Genomic DNA, 14,565 nt, shown 5'->3' with positions numbered 1-14,565 from the left:
CATGATGCAAGCGGGGGCCTTGTTCTCTTGGAACACTCCCTCCGGGAGCCAGCTGTGAAGGGATGCACCCACCCTCCTGCAGAGCCCACATGGAGAGAGATGCTCAGCCCACTTCCAGCAGTTCCGGCCGTCTCGGCTGAGCTATCAGACACGTGAGTGCAGCCGTCCTGCCTGATCGGGCCTCCAGCTGACTGCAGACACATGAGCGACCGAAGAAGATAGCAGAACTGCCCAGCTGAGCCCAGTCCAGATCGCAGAATCATGAACAAATAAGTGGTGACTGTTTTAAGCCTTACATTTTGAGGCAGAGGCACCAGCACATACCCTGAAGTGTGCTTGGTTTGTTGTCCATGAGGCTCTGAGCAGTGGGGGGCTACAGTGGGTCAAGGGCTGTCTGAGGTGGCAAGATTGGGATGGAGGCCAGAGCAGAGGCTGTGGGGCAGGTATGAGAAGGGGGCATTGTGGAGGTCTTCTGTCTGCCTTTCAGTTTCTCCAGAAGCAGATGCTGAGGCAAGGATGTGAGGACAAGACTATTGGAAGGGGTGGAGAACTTTGGTCAGGTGGGTAGGAAGTGACACAGAAAAGGGAAAGCAGACAAGAAAGGGTATGTTATCAAGCGAGAACCACTGTGGGGAAGTGGAGCTTAATTCTGCAGGGGAACTTGGAGAGCCAGTGCAGACCACGCACTTGCGAGTTCTCCCACGGAGAGGTGAGGGACCCAGGGTGTTTATACACCATCTTGTCAGTCCCCGGTAGGGGGCTGCGGGAGGGGGAAGGGGCAGGAACTCCCTGGCATTCAAGGCTTGCACACTCATACCCAGGGCAGAGCCACAAACAAAGATTCCCTCGCTGGCCTCAGCCGTCAGACCACCAGGTGTCGACAGGGTGGCACCCACAGTGTCTGCTACGCGCCCCACCCAGGCACATTCATCTGAACCTGACTCCTCAGCCAGGCACTAGCCACTCCCCTGCACCAATGCCCCCAGAGACCAGATGACAGTTCTAGTCCAAACTGAGTTTAATAGGGCGTTTCAGACAGGGGAGGGGTTCACTGGAATGCTGAGGTCTGGGACAGGGCGGGCCCTGAATTAGAAAGCAGGAGAACCTGGGACTCTCAGCTAGGACAGTCCTTCCTACGTCTCAGAGTTAAGGACCTGCAGGGGGTGGGTCCTGGGGAGACTGGGGGGTCTACTTGGATGCTGCTGGGAGCTATTTTGAGATGTCCCAAGTACCACGGAGGGGAATTACCTCTGGGGCTCCAGGTATGACGAGCTAAGTTAGAGGAGGGGACCCTAAAAGATCCCGGTGGGGAAAGGGTTAGGGGTCCAGGGTGTTTCACAGAAACAATCAAGGGGCCTCGATTTCACAGAAATCATCAAGAGGGCTCCTTGCAGGTGGGGGAGGGGTATTACAACACCCCAAATATTGGGGCCTGTTTACCCCCCAGCAGCCATTTTGGGGTTTTAATGTAAGACCCCAATGGCAGGACATTCCACATACATTATCACGGATTTGCAACATTCGCATACGCTGGCTGTCCCACAGGACGGTGGGGACTGGAAAATCAGTCCAGGTTCTGGGTTTGAGTCCTAAGAGGACAGGCCTGGGGGTGCCACACGGCTCCTCTTCAGTAGCTGCCGGAGCTGTGGACGAGACAGGGCAGGCGGAGAAGTTTGGGAGGTTGCCAGGAGAGGTGGGGGAGGCACACCCAGAGAAGTTGGGGCTTAGAGAGGGAGAGTGGGGTCGGCTGGGTTTGAAGGTCACGTTCAAAGTCAAGATTTGGAGTTGGGGGTGAAGGTCAGGGTTCACTCATTGAGGATGAAGGGAAAGGTGTTTGTTGGGGGTTCCCACCTGGGGTTAGTATTGGGGACTGGGAGTCAAAGAGTAGAAGGAAAGGGTCAGAGGTCACATTTGGGGGTCAGAAGTCCCATTGTGAGGTCAGGACTCAGGGTCAGGGGCAGAAGGTTGGAGGTCATACTTGGGGATCAAAGGTCACACCTTGAGGTCAGGATTCAGGGTTAGAAGCAGCGGATACGCTTTGAGGTCAGAGTGGAAGTAGAGGTAAGGACACGCCATTACAAGGTAAGGGAGCAAACACTGGGGTCAGAGGTCACATTTTGAAGTCAGGGTTGAATAAGGGTCAGGAATGGGTGGGGTCGGGGGCTCACCCCGTAGGTCAGAGGCCACTCTGCAGTCAGGGTGGGCTCGGTGCTTACCCCCTCGGGGCCCGGCCCGGGCCGCAGCAGGTGGACAGGCTGCTCGTTCTCCAGGTTGCGCAGGGTTGGATCTGCCCCAGCTGCCAGCAGGCGCCGCACGATGGCTTCCTGGGGCGGCCCAGGGGGCAGGGCGGCCGCCATGTGGAGCGCTGTGTTCCCATGGGCCTGGGGACAGTGAGGGGAGGGCTGATACGGATTCAGACTCAGCTGGTCTGGGACCTCAGCAGCACACTTCACATTCTGCCACATCCCTGTCCCACATGTCCCCTTTCACCTCCCAGACCGCCCTCCACAACCACGTTCCACCCACCCCTCTGTCCATGTCTTACACATCCCCCAATCCACGTCCACATGCTACACATGTCCCACACATTATCCCCTCCACGGCCACAGCCCACAGGACTCCCCACATCCCACTGCCCTTCTCTGCCATATCTCACATAAGCTGCACATTCCAGACTAGGCCCCCACCTTCATGTTGACAAAAGCCCGCAGGTCTCCCCGTGGCAGCTCCAGCAACAGCTGAACCAGGGTAGGGTTGGCGGCCTGCACGGCCAAGTGCAGAACTGTCTTGTTGCTCTTGATCTCCTGGAGGGAGAGGAACAGCAGAGGTCAGGCCAGTTCTCACACCCAGGCCCCCTCCCACAGAACCCAAGAGCCTTTAGAAGCCCTGTCTCTCCTTTGCAAGCATCCAGGGGTGCCTTATACAGTTGTATGTGTTGTGCACTATACAAGAGTACATTAATGTCATGTGCATCATAGAACTATACATTTATCATGACAAGTTTCCAGCCCAGGTGTCTTTGAGAAAAAAGTTCCTTTTCTAATCCACCAAAGGACGTCTCTGGGCTAGCAGCTGCCCTGGCCACCCCACATTCTATTAAGCACAGTAAAATGCACCAACATCCCACATAGACTGTACTCTATCTACAAGGATGCGAGCTGAGCAGTGGACTGACTAAGTGTATATCCACTTCCATATTGAGCTGTTCTCTTCATATTTTGGAGCAAATAAAGATATTTTCCACAATGAAACTTTATTATGTGTCTTTAAAGAGTTTGTAACGATAATGAACAGTAAAACTTTTATGTGTTTTTACCTAGTTGGCTCACCAAATAAATTATGAAGAGAAAACCAGGAGACGGCAGGGGAAGCTCTAAATTAAGAGCAACTTAAAAAGACATATTGCGTATTTGGGCTTTATTTGGATGCTAGTTATTTTAAATGAAAAAAATAAATGTACGTCACTTCAGAGCCCAGTGGAAATTTGAACACAGCCAGGACATCTGATATCATGAGATTGTTCATTTTTTTTTAACATGGAATAATGGTATTGAGGTTAAAAAGAGTTCTTATCTTTTAAAGACACAAATATTTATGGATAAAATTATATGCTTGGGTGTGCTTAAAAGTAATATAGGAAAGTGGATGAGTGGACGGGGCAGGACTGGCTACTGATGTCGGGTACAGGGAGTTCATTTTATTATTTTCTGTACTTTATCTGTGTTCCAAATTCTTCGGGAAAAAAACCCAAAACAATAAGTGGATGTTTACTTTTCTCAGCCAGCCTGTGAAGGAGGTACTGTCAGGGGAGAGAGAATAACAGGATTGTTAAGAGCTGGATTCTGGGGTCAGACCACCTGGGTTCCAGTGCTCTCTCTGACATTCACGAGCCATAAGATTTTTGACTCCTAGTGCCTCAGTTTCCTTAGTAAAACAGAGACAGTAATAAGAGCACACGTGTCAAAGGCTGGCTTTGAGGATTCAATTAGCTAATCCATGAAACTCAGGGCTTGATAAATAAGCAGCGCTTGATAATTATAAGCTAGGACCCGTAACGTTATTCCCACTTGACAACTGGGGCACAGAGAAGTGAAGTAACGTGCTCAAGGTCACACAGCTGGGAAGAGGCAATGGTCATGGTCTGTTCGGAGCCCCTGGACAGCCAGGTGCCCCCATGCCACACGCCCTCCGAGGGGCCGGCTGCCCGCAGCCCAGCTCACCTGGCTGGTGTGATCAGCACCCATGTGCAGCAACATCTGGACACAGGCCAGCCTGTCTCGGGCCTGGGTACTCAGCACCCGGGGACACAGGTCGGGTGGGTGCATAGCAACGTTGAGGGCCAGGATGGCTGTGTGGAGCGGTGTGAGGCCTGCAGAATGGAGACAGTGAGGGCTCTGCATCTGGAGTGCCCACCCCGCCTGCGACACCAGCCCTGCTCAGCACCCAACTCACCCTCGAAGTCTCTGGCTTCTAGGTCAACGCGAACCCCTGAGTTAATCACAGCCTGGGAGGAGGAGAAGGCAGAGGGCTGGATTAGGGTCTCCCCAGGCCTCCCAGACTGGAAGCCAGGATCCGGGCAACCAGTCCACCCCATTCACCCCAGCTGCCAGCTGGCCATACCGAGAGGACTCCTGGGAGCCCATATGTAGCAGCCACGTGCAAGACAGAACGCCCCTGGTGGTCAGCGGCATTGGGCTCTGCTCCCAGGTTCAGTAGATCCTCCACAATCAGGGGCTGGTTGGCGGCGGCAGCCACCAGGAGAGGGGTCTGCAGGGGACAGGAAAGGTCAGTCTGGACCCCCAGGCCCCTCCCTTCTGAAAACCAGGCATCCAGGCCCCCAGCCCCTCTGCCATCAGTCCAGGAGTCTAGGCCCCCAGCCCTCACCTTGCCCTTATGCTCGCGAATGTCCAGGTGTCTGTACACTTGAAGAATCTCGGCTGCAGCATATGCTGCCCAGCGCAGCCCCCGAGCCGCAAACAGGTGCAGGAGCCTGAGCACAGGTGGGGCGGCAGTGAGCACAGCTGCCCAGCAAGCTGGGAGCCTGCCGACGCCATTCCCCATACTCATATTCCCTATACTCACGTGTCCCCCTCCTCATCTTGGGCCAGCAGCTGTTGGGGCCCCAAAGCCAGCATGTGAGCACGGGCTGCATCCAGCGATGGTCCGGTGACCACAGGGGGCAACTGTGGGGGTCCTGAGGGGAGTCCGGAACCCCTCCAGGATCCCGCCTGTGGCAGGGACGGTTCTGCATAGAGCCGGGTATCCAGGGGTTCCTGAAGGGGGCGGGTGGTAGGGAGAGCCAGTCAGCTAATTCCCTCTTCCCAATCCACGACACACACGTACACATACAGAGCGCCGGCAGAGTGGCTGGGAGTCCCATCTGTACCAAGCGACCTTGGACCTTCGGGCCTCAGTTTTGCCAATCTGAGGAATGGGATCTTAACCCAGCCCCAGACATCTCAGAACACTGCATGAGGGCAACTGGGAATTCTAGGGGCCCTTCAGCATCCCGTTCCCACTCTGCATCTCACCTCCATCCCCAGGGGGAATGGACACGGCCGCCCAGGGTCCGAGGGTGGGTAGAAGTCGGAAGTCAGGAAATTTTCAGCAGCAGCAGCAGGGTAAGAGTAGGGGCTGTCCGTGTAGGCAGCATGCGTGTTGGGGTCCCAGTCTGGAAAGCCCGTGGGAGGTGCCAGGCTGCCAAGTCCAGAACCCACAGTCTCCTGGTGTGCTGGGAAGTGAGTATGGCCTGTGTGTGAGAGGAGTGGCGGGGCCCTCATTACCAGAGTGAGGGAAGTCATGGTCAAGGCTGCAGGATGGGCATGAGGGCCTGGAGTCTCCCAAGGTACTGAAAGCTAGTACTTCTGGGACCCCAAAGGGCTGGGACCTGGACTTCCGGGACCCCGAGGGGTTGAGGGCTTAGACTCCTAGAGCTCCAAAAGGCTGGGAGCCTGGGCCCCGGGACGCCGAAGGACAGGTGTATAGACTGGGGGGCTGAAGAGAATCTGGAGCATCAAACCTACTGGGTCCCAGCAAGAAAGAGGGTCTGACTCCGAAGTTTCTAAAAGTTTTGAGTTGGGATGTTTGAGCCCTGAGGGAAGCAGGTGAGTTTCCAGACTTACCAGCCTCAGCCTCATTCACAGATGGCGTCAGGGGCTGCGCCAGGGGAGGCGGGAACTGTCCCTGTAGAGGCAGAAGCAAAAAGAACAAGGGGGAATTTATTTGGCAGGCTCCTCAGCATCCACTCCCCACCTACAGGGCATCTAAGTCAGGACGACATCTCTCATCAGCTCCGAGGGCGGCAAGCCAGCGAGTCCCTGCACGGCAGGGCAGGGTTTCATGGGCCTCACCGGTACCCCACCAGCGTCAGGCTGCTGCTGGCGGCGCCTCTGTTCCTCCAGGAGCTTCTTCACGGTCTGCGACGGACAGTGGCTGCGCTCACTCCGGCTCACTGCGCGGGGAAGGGAAGTAATCAGGAGTCCTTAAGTCACCCAGGGGCGCGGGGGAGTGGATTCTGGCTCCCTCCCGCGCGGAAAAACTGGCACACTGATGCCGCCTGAGAACTCCAAAGCCAAGCTAAACTTTCGGGTGTGGCGCCCGCCTCCGCCGTTTCCTTCCTTTTGCTCCGCACTTTCCCCTCTGACCCAAGTTTCCACCAGCGTCGTGGAAACTAAGGAAGGGGGAGGAGAGCGCCCTTCTGCAGCACCCCCAACTTCCGTGAAAAATCCCACCTTCCAGATCTCCCAGGCCTGAGGTCGGTGGGCAGGGAGGGGAGAGGGGGGTCACCGGGCATCACTCCCTGGAGACGCAACCCAGGTTCCCAACATCCCTCGGCCCTAGAAGCGGACCTGATACTCCTTCCTCGGGAAACCGGGTGTCCGAGTCCCCGGCCCCTGTCCCCGGGGAAGCACGAGTCAATAGCCCCCTAGCTCAACAGGGATCCAGGGGTTCAGACCCCGCGCCCCTTCAGACCCCGCAGTGCAGGCCCCTCCCGCAGGAATCTGGGAGCCCAGCAGCCCTTCCCCAGGACCCAGGAGTCCGGGCTTCCTCCTCCCTAGGACCTGGGAGTCCCAGTTTCCAGACGCCTGGACCTAGGAAGCCCAGGCTCTCAGCCCACACCCTCCGAGCCGGTTCCGGCGGAGGAAGGGTTAAGCGGGGGAGGGCAGACACGGAAACAGACGCGACGCACTGACGTCACGGCGCTCACGCAAGGGAATCTTCCATCTCCCCTAACTCTGGGTGCCGGCCCAGGTGTCCGGTCCCGGGGCGGGGCGCGCGGCCGAGCGTGGCGCTCGCGGAATCCCCGCACGTGGGGAATTCCTGCTCAGCCCGGGGACCCCGGACGCCGGGCGACTCGGGAAATCCCGGGGCGAGGGCAGGTCACGGCCGGCGTGGACCCCCCGCGGTCAGGCGCCCGACCCTCCCCACGGAGACCCGGGCTGGTTTGAAACAACCACGCCCCCGACGACTCAGGCCAGGCCCTCTCCCCAGGGGAAGGATCCGGGCCGCCAGCCCTCCTTCCACGGGACCCAGGGGTCCGGGCTCCCAGCCCTTTCACCCTCGGGACCCAGGAGCCCGGATCCCAGCCGCGCCTCCATCAAGACCCAGGGGTCCGGGCCCCCTGCCCCCTCCAAACACCGGGTACCCTCACTCCTAGGACCCAGGACGTGATGCTCCAGCTGCGTCCCTAGAGCCTCCGGAGTCCCCCTCCTAGCCCCACACACCGGCCGCTCACTCTCCCACCGCCGAGCGTGCCGAGCCTCCCTGCCCCCATTACCTCGGGGATTCCGGGGCGCGGACTGGGGGCCCCCAGGGCCCCGGCCTCGGCGCTGCGCCAGCCTCGCTGTGTCCCCGCGGAGCCGCCGCCGGGTCCCCGATCTTGGGTCCGGTCCCCCGCGAGTTTTTAAAAGAGCTTCTGGCACCGCCCCGTCCTGGGCAGGGCCCCGCCCACGGGCCGGGGAGTCCCCGCGTCGCGCTCCAGTAAACCCTGGCTCTCAAGGGGCGGGGCTGATTTTGAGGGCCTGAGTCTCTCGAGAAAGAGGGAGCTGGGGACCCCACCTTTGGTTTGAGGGGGAAGGGGTCTGGGGTAGCGGACTCCTGAAGGAGGAGGGCCCTGGGGCCTCGACTTACGGGTCTGTGTCCAGGGGGTGCAGGAGGCCTTGACTGCGGGGCCCTGGGCTGGGGCCTGGGGGGCTTATTACTGGGTCGCAAAGGAGGAGGGGGCTGGGGGTCTGGACTCCCTGGTCTGGAGGGAGGAAAGGTCTGTTGGTAAGAGTGATCTAGGTGGACTCAAATTGCTCCGTCTTCCTCCCATCACCTTTTATTCCAGAGTTCGGTTCTCATTCATTCATCATTTACAATTATGTATTACCGCGGGGCCGGGGGGCGGGGTGGGGGGTGGGGGCACTTTGCTGAGCGCTGTGGTGGAGCTATGAACGAAGCGGGCAGGACTTCCCAGCCCTCAAGCCCAGCGACATTCCGGTGGGAGGCTCCTTCTCAGTTCCCATGTTGGGACCATCCACAGCGCTGACCGTGTCAATCGTATTTCTCCCCGGGTTCCAAGACTCCATGTTTCCGGGTTCTCCTCCCTCGCTTGCTGCTCCTTGCTTTCCCTGGCTGTTTCCTCCTCTCCACCCATTGTGGGGGCGGGGGGGGGGGGGGGGGGACGTTGCTCCTCTATACGCACTTCCTTGGTGATCTCATCCAGTCTCATAGCTTTAAATACCATCCATAGCCATCAACCCCCAAATTTACATCTCCAGGCCGGACTTATCCCCTGAACTCAGAGGCAGCTGTGGTTGTTCAACTTCTCCACAAGGAGATGCCGGGGATCAGAATTGGCCACCCCAAAATGTGTCTCTTTGCTTTGATTATTTTTAAGAACAAAAGACTAAAAGAAACTTTGACCTTCCCCCTAAGTGCCTAAAAGAATTTAAGATAATTCTTAAATTATCTTAAACAATTTAAGATGGCCTCTCAGACAGGCCATCACCATAGATAACTCTGGGTCTCATAGACTATGAGGGTCCTTGCTAAGCCTGTTCTCATCTACCAAACATTTGCCTTTGCATCTCCGTGTGAACTGCCTTCGTCCCCTTTGAAACCCCAAACCACTACCCCCAACATCCTCCTGTGTCTTTAGCTGAAGATGATATTTAAGGTGATAGCTTTGGCCATTCTGCGGAGTTACCCAGTTTTCCTGAGTTTCTCCCATGTATACATGTTATAAAGCTTTGATTTTCTCCTGTTACTTGATCTCATGTCAATTTAATTCTTAGGCCAGCCAGAAGGACCCAGAGAGGGTGGAGGATTTATCTTCCTCCCCTACAGAGCTCTATCAGACATTTCCAATTCAGTATGCCCAGACCTCAGGCATTTTCCCCCTGCACTCGCTTCCCTCCTTCTGCATCCTGTCAAAGGATGCTCCATCTTTTCAGTTGCTCAGGCCAGAAGCTTTGGTCATCCTGGGTCCTTCTCTCTCATACATACCCACATCCACTCCATCAGCAAGCTCTACTTCCAAAACCTTCCAGAATCTCCCTAGTGCCCACACCCTGGTCCACCTGTCACCTCCCACCTGGACAATGGTAGCAGCCTCCCTGGTTTCTCTGACCCTCCCCCCAGTTGGTCCCTGAAGGCAGTCACAGGGACCCGCCACCTCTCACTCTCCCACACACACAACACAGGAAGCAGGTGGCTTTGTCACCAGCAGGGTGACATCCGCTATTGCTGCCAGTCTACTCCCCCACTGTTCCTCAGGACTTCTCTGGACCAAAGCCCTTTGCCAGACCCCTTCCAGCCCTCAGCCCACCATGGCTTCTCCAGACAACGTCCTGTTCCTGCTTTTGCTCCCAGGTGAAGCCAGAGGTTATGGGGGGTGGCAAGCCAAGTATTTGTGAAAGGGGTGGCTTGGGTGGCATCTGAAGGGAGGAGTACTCAGGGCGTGTCCTTCTCCCAGTACCCTTTCCCTTCCCCTCCCTTCCCAGAGATCTATGCAGCTTTGGACCTGGTTCTCTGGGGAGGGAAACTGAGTCTGGAGTGGCTGCCTGTTCATCTCCCTTCTCACTGCTGGGTCTCTGCCTCTCCCTCTGATTTTCTGTCTCTCTCTGTGTCTCTGGGAGCTCCCCTTCCCATCTGACCCCTCTTGCTCATTTGATCTCTCTGGAGTAGGGGTTACTTTTCAGGACGTCCCCTCTCCCTGCACCCTATTTTGGGAACCACCTCTCCCCGCTGATCCACCTTCCTTCTCTTCCCACAGTGGCTGCAGCTCAGATAACCGCAGGTGAGAAATTGACGCTCCTTCCCTCTGCCATGCCACTTCAGGGACTGCTGGCATCCCTAAAGTGTGTCTCGAGGGCCCTGGAACTCTCCCAGTGACTCTCCAGGTCACCATCTCAGCTCGCATTCCAAATCAGAGCTCCCAGAGGATCTGAAGCCCACCCTAGGTCCCCATCTCACTGCCCTCATCACCAAAGTGAAGCCCCAGGGACTTGGCCAGCCCCCAGCCTCTCTTTGGCAGTTCCTACTATGCCCAAAGCACAGCCCTCGAGTCCTGGAACCCCTCAGTTTCTCCCCCTTTCACCCCCAAGTGCAACCCCAGGGAGTCTGTGACACCCCTTCAGCATCTTCCTTTGCCCCATATGCCCAAAGCACAGCTCTGAGGGTCTGGAGCCCCTCAGCTGCCTTCTTGTCTTGGCTCCCACCCTCAGGTCCCTGTTCTGGGTGTGGACCCCTCTCCCTGCCGCTCCTGGCAGGCCTCGTGGCCGCCGATGCGGTGGTGTCGCTGCTAATCGTGGCGGTCGTATTTGTGTGTATGCGTCCCCGGAGCAGGCCCACCCAAGGTGAGGGCAGGGGCAGGGCGAGGACGGGAGGGGGGTGTCCCTAGGGAGGAGGTCCCCAGGGAGGGGTCCCCGGGGAAGTCCTGGAGGCGGTACTGGGGAAACCCTGGGGGCGGTGCTTAGGGGAACCCCTGAGGAAACCCCTGAAGAGGTGGGCCCCCAGGGAGGAGGAGATGTGGGTGGGCAGGAGTGGTCAGGCCTCATGCTTTCTCTCCCCCACCCCTAGAAGATGGCAAAATCTACATTAACATGCCTGCCAGAGGCTGAGCCCCCTGTAACTGCGACCTTTGACTTCTGACCCTCTCATCCCGGATTGTGTGTGATGGCACAGGAAACCCACTCCCAGCATTGGGTTGCTTTGGAATAAAGCAATTGGAATACATCTACTTCGAATTCTTATTCAAAGAACCCCAGGGTCCCCGAAGCCTCCATCCCATTTAGCTATTTCTGGGTCCATGACTCTCCCCCAGAACCCCACATATCCCCCTCCCCTCAGCCCAAGGATCTGGAATAACTCAACAGGGTTTAGGGGTGCCTTGTTTATTTGGGGGCAGTGGTGGGGAAAGGTCTGGCATCTCAAGGAGGGCACTCCGTGAATCTGTATCTTGGTGGGAGTAGGAATAGGGTGCTAAGTAGGCATCAGGAGTGACTGGATCCAGGCATCAGGTTGTTGACTGCCGTGGTCTGGGCTCATTTGTAATATGGCCTCTGTGTGTTGAGGTCACTGTAGACATCTGACCTCTGACCTTGGAGCTCCTAAAGGGAAAAACAGGGTAGGGAGCATCAGTGGAAGGGATCCACCAAATAAACTCAAAAAGAATCCAGCCCTCTCCCAGAACTCCCCTCGCAGCTTCTTCAAGCTTGCAGCCATGGAAGAGATCTGGGTTTTACTCAAGTCCATTCAGTGTTCCCCTTCTCCTCTACCTTATCGTTATGCCCCAGCCTCAGGGCCTTTGCACATGCTGTTCTCTCTGCCTGGAACACTGGCCCCCTAGATCTTCCTACAGATGGTTCCTTCCCCCTCTTCATGTCTCAACTTGTGTCATTTCCTCAGAGACGCATTTCCTGATTTCCCCATCTGTGGTGTCTTCCCTCACACCCCACTCCCGGTCACATCAACCCGTTTTATGTCTTTCATGACACCTCCCCAAAATGATCTTATTTGTTAATATGCTTCCAGTCCGTCTCCCTAGATAGGTTGTAAATTCTGCTGCTGTGTCCCCAGCATCAGCCCGTACAGATGCTCGACAAATCCTGCCAAAGGCATGAATACCTTGGAGTAAGGCTTGGCCCTAAAATTTCAGTGCCCCCAGTAAGTGAAAGCCCCTTCTGTCTCCTGGACGTCACAGAGCCAAACTCAAGACTGTCACACTTTATGAAGAGACCGTTTACCCACAAGTGAGGCAAAGCAAAACTGGGCGCAGAGAATTCAAACAGACTTCACAGGGCAGGACTCACAACGGGGGGTGGGGATGGGGGACAGTCTGTGGCCCCAAGAGGCAGCCCTCAGACAGAATCCCTGAAATCAACGGCAAATGCCCCGTCTGGATGTGCGTCTTCACGGGGAGGGGCTGTTTGGCTTCCATTAGATTATCAGAGGAGCCCATGACCCCCGGAAGGGTCAGAATGGTGCTGACAGAGAGGCAGGAGGTGGAGAGAAGCGTCTGGCTGGATCGTGGTTCTTAAGAAGGGTGTCAAGGATGCTTGCACCGCCCCTAGATTATATGCACGATTTTGCATTTTTGGTGTGGATTTTCCTGAGGAGTCTCTAGCTTTCGTCAGCTTCTCAAAGGGATGCATGATCCCTCCCAAGACAATTCGGGAACTCTTTAGTTACCAAACTAGGGCTGAATTATATCCTTATATCCCTTCTGAGAGCTTCTCCTGGAAACCAGCCTGTCCCAGCCCGGGCTTTTCCAGAACAATCTGGAGCCTGCCTTCTGGCTGAGGCCTGCATTTGCCTTCACAAAGGCAAAGCCATCCCTCCTATTTCTTCTCCTCCCACTAAGCTGAGCATAAGGTCCTGATTGCTCATTGAAAGCAGGTTTGGGCAGACGCCCTGTTTGTCTTCAAGGGTTTACAGTGCTGCTGAGAAAGTGGCTTCAGGGTCTCGGTTCGGGGAAGACTGAGGAGTGTTTAGGACAGACACTCACAGGGCAGGAGCGAAAGAGTGGTTTCCTCACCTGGTAAGGCGACTCTGTCTCCGTGATGCGCTGTTTCCGTGTCACTGCTGGGGGTGGCGAGTGGTGCAGGGTGCAGACACAGACAAGGTGGTGAATGGGGACCATTTTGTTGATGCGAAATAAGCCCCTCCATCACCATCCCTTTGGATGATGGTGAATTGGGAGCCTCCCCTCCCCACCAGGCAAGTCCCGGGCCATCCCCCGCCAGCCCCACTCACCCTCCACAGCCCCTTTCCCTTTCCCCTGAGGGACCAGGCGGCCCAGGGAGTACACGGCCAGGGCGATGAGGAGGGTCAGCACCAGGTCCCCCAGCACGATGGCTGCCAGCACACCGGGGCTCACCACAGAGCAGTTGCATTCTGGGAAGGTATGTGGTACGGGGTCAGGGGCGTTCCAGTGGGAGTTGGGAACTGGGAGGAGGTGTCAGCAGGGGGAGGTCTGGAGAGAGTGGGGAAGGGGCAGAGATGGGGAGGTCTTTGGGAGGTAGGGAGCGGGATTGAGGGTCTAGGCCTACCACTCTGGGCCTGGACAGGGCTGAGACCTGAGGAGAGAAAAAGAAGGTAAACTGAGGCACAGGGCAGTGACTAGCGGGTAGGCATAGAGGCTGGAGAGGGTAGGTTCCGACAGCCAAGAGGCGGGGTGGAGAGCAACATCTGGTGGGGCCTGTGGGCTGTCATCATCAACTTCTACTTCTACACCGACCATCCTGTCCCAACACCCTTAGAGTCCCCTCTCCCGGCTTCTACCAGAGGCCAGATCTTGGGGGCTCAGACTCTGAGAGAGACCCGTAGGGTTTGAGGGGCTGGGGATCTCCTCCCATCCCAACCCTGCCGTTTGGTTCTCTCTTTCCACCCTGCTCTCTGCCCTGCCCGGCGCTGGGCCCAGGGGCTCAGGAGGCAGATACAGAAGCCCCCAACTCACCACCCACAATGAGAAGGAGAGGCAGGAGCAGGACCCTCTGGGAGGGCCCCAGGTCCCCCATGATGCCGGCGACGCTGCTGGACACCATAGTCCAAGGGCTGGTGGGATGTGGCGTAGCGTCGAACCAAGTGAAGGAGGAAGTCTGAGGTGGGTGGTGGCAGGAGGAAGGAGGGGACGGGACGGGAGGAGGGACAGAGAAAAATAACGCCTGAAAGAATGAAGCCCAGACATCCCAGCGCTCCTGCTGCAGCCCAAGGCTGGACCCGAAGGGCAAGGTGTCCATGTGTCAACTAGACCTCCACCCCAATTAGGGGTCAGACATCACTGTACCAGGAGGGTCAGTGGCTGACCATGATTGAAGCCAGTTCTGCCTCTTCCTGGCTGGACAACCTTGAGCAAGTCACTTAACCTTTCTGGGCCTCAGTTTCCTCATCTGTAAAACGAGGAGTAAAATAGTACCTACTTCATACTTCATAGGGTGTTGTGGGGATCAAATGAATTAGTGTTTCTAGAACAGGGTCTGACACTTGTCAGCTTTTTATAAGTGCCGGCTATAATTACTTGATAATCAGAACCTTGATTAATCAGAGCGCCACAACACCCTTCTCAGGTAGACAATCTTA

General features: G+C 56.7%; 3 protein-coding genes across 5 annotated transcripts; 1 reads left to right on the top strand and 2 right to left on the bottom strand.

The window, feature by feature from the left end:
* Positions 1 to 442: 442 nt before the first annotated feature.
* Positions 443 to 8,570, bottom strand: NFKBID (NFKB inhibitor delta). The gene is made up of 13 exons (XM_046682193.1): positions 8,516 to 8,570; positions 7,778 to 7,987; positions 6,351 to 6,451; positions 6,123 to 6,183; positions 5,532 to 5,749; positions 5,083 to 5,273; positions 4,885 to 4,990; positions 4,621 to 4,767; positions 4,453 to 4,504; positions 4,221 to 4,369; positions 2,688 to 2,804; positions 2,217 to 2,381; positions 443 to 1,643 (listed from the first exon to the last, which is right to left on the bottom strand). Exons 1-13 carry the CDS (start codon positions 8,568 to 8,570, stop codon positions 1,590 to 1,592), a joined length of 1,626 nt encoding a protein of 541 aa, XP_046538149.1. The 3' UTR covers positions 443 to 1,589.
* On the top strand, positions 6,380 to 11,220 carry HCST (hematopoietic cell signal transducer). Of its 2 annotated transcripts, XM_046681342.1 has the most exons (5): positions 6,380 to 6,754; positions 9,760 to 9,855; positions 10,259 to 10,282; positions 10,710 to 10,841; positions 11,065 to 11,220. In XM_046681342.1, the coding sequence occupies exons 2-5, from the start codon at positions 9,813 to 9,815 to the stop codon at positions 11,103 to 11,105; spliced, it is 240 nt and encodes a 79-aa protein (XP_046537298.1). In that variant the 5' UTR covers positions 6,380 to 6,754; positions 9,760 to 9,812; the 3' UTR covers positions 11,106 to 11,220. The 2 variants fall into 2 exon arrangements, with proteins under 2 accessions (XP_046537298.1, XP_046537299.1); XM_046681343.1 differs by lacking the exon at positions 6,380 to 6,754 and having other exon boundaries at positions 9,267 to 9,855; positions 11,068 to 11,220.
* Positions 11,221 to 11,362: 142 nt separating this feature from the next.
* TYROBP (transmembrane immune signaling adaptor TYROBP) lies at positions 11,363 to 14,091 on the bottom strand. 2 transcript variants are annotated; one of them, XM_046681315.1, is made up of 5 exons: positions 13,943 to 14,091; positions 13,536 to 13,562; positions 13,240 to 13,380; positions 13,022 to 13,065; positions 11,363 to 11,594 (listed from the first exon to the last, which is right to left on the bottom strand). In XM_046681315.1, the coding sequence occupies exons 1-5, from the start codon at positions 14,028 to 14,030 to the stop codon at positions 11,529 to 11,531; spliced, it is 366 nt and encodes a 121-aa protein (XP_046537271.1). In that variant the 5' UTR covers positions 14,031 to 14,091; the 3' UTR covers positions 11,363 to 11,528. The 2 variants fall into 2 exon arrangements, with proteins under 2 accessions (XP_046537271.1, XP_046537270.1); XM_046681314.1 differs by having other exon boundaries at positions 13,022 to 13,068; positions 13,943 to 14,087.
* Positions 14,092 to 14,565: the final 474 nt, after the last annotated feature.

Source organism: Equus quagga, chromosome 13 (assembly GCF_021613505.1).
Source record: "Equus quagga isolate Etosha38 chromosome 13, UCLA_HA_Equagga_1.0, whole genome shotgun sequence".
Lineage (NCBI taxonomy): Eukaryota > Metazoa > Chordata > Mammalia > Perissodactyla > Equidae > Equus > Equus quagga.
The sequence above is the reverse complement of the archived record's forward strand: the minus strand, read 5'-3'. Positions and strand labels throughout refer to the sequence as shown.

Excerpts from the sequence above, each read along its gene's own strand:
- NFKBID (XM_046682193.1), bottom strand. The coding sequence starts at position 8,570 with ATGGAGTCTTGGAACCCGGGGAGAAATACGATTGACACGGTCAGCGCT. Across the intron at positions 6,184-6,350 it reads CTGACGCTGGTGGGGTACCG|GGACAGTTCCCGCCTCCCCT; the intron begins GTGAGGCCCATG and ends CTGCCTCTACAG. Across the intron at positions 4,370-4,452 it reads AGAAGCCAGAGACTTCGAGG|GCCTCACACCGCTCCACACA; the intron begins GTGAGTTGGGTG and ends TCCATTCTGCAG.
- HCST (XM_046681342.1), top strand. The coding sequence starts at position 9,813 with ATGGCTTCTCCAGACAACGTCCTGTTCCTGCTTTTGCTCCCAG. Across the intron at positions 9,856-10,258 it reads GTTCCTGCTTTTGCTCCCAG|TGGCTGCAGCTCAGATAACC; the intron begins GTGAAGCCAGAG and ends CTCTTCCCACAG. Across the intron at positions 10,283-10,709 it reads TGCAGCTCAGATAACCGCAG|GTCCCTGTTCTGGGTGTGGA; the intron begins GTGAGAAATTGA and ends TCCCACCCTCAG.
- TYROBP (XM_046681314.1), bottom strand. The coding sequence starts at position 14,030 with ATGGTGTCCAGCAGCGTCGCCGGCATCATGGGGGACCTGGGGCCCTCC. Across the intron at positions 13,069-13,239 it reads AGGGAAAGGGGCTGTGGAGG|CAGTGACACGGAAACAGCGC; the intron begins GTGAGTGGGGCT and ends CGCCACCCCCAG. Across the intron at positions 11,595-13,021 it reads AGACAGAGTCGCCTTACCAG|GAGCTCCAAGGTCAGAGGTC; the intron begins GTGAGGAAACCA and ends TTTTCCCTTTAG.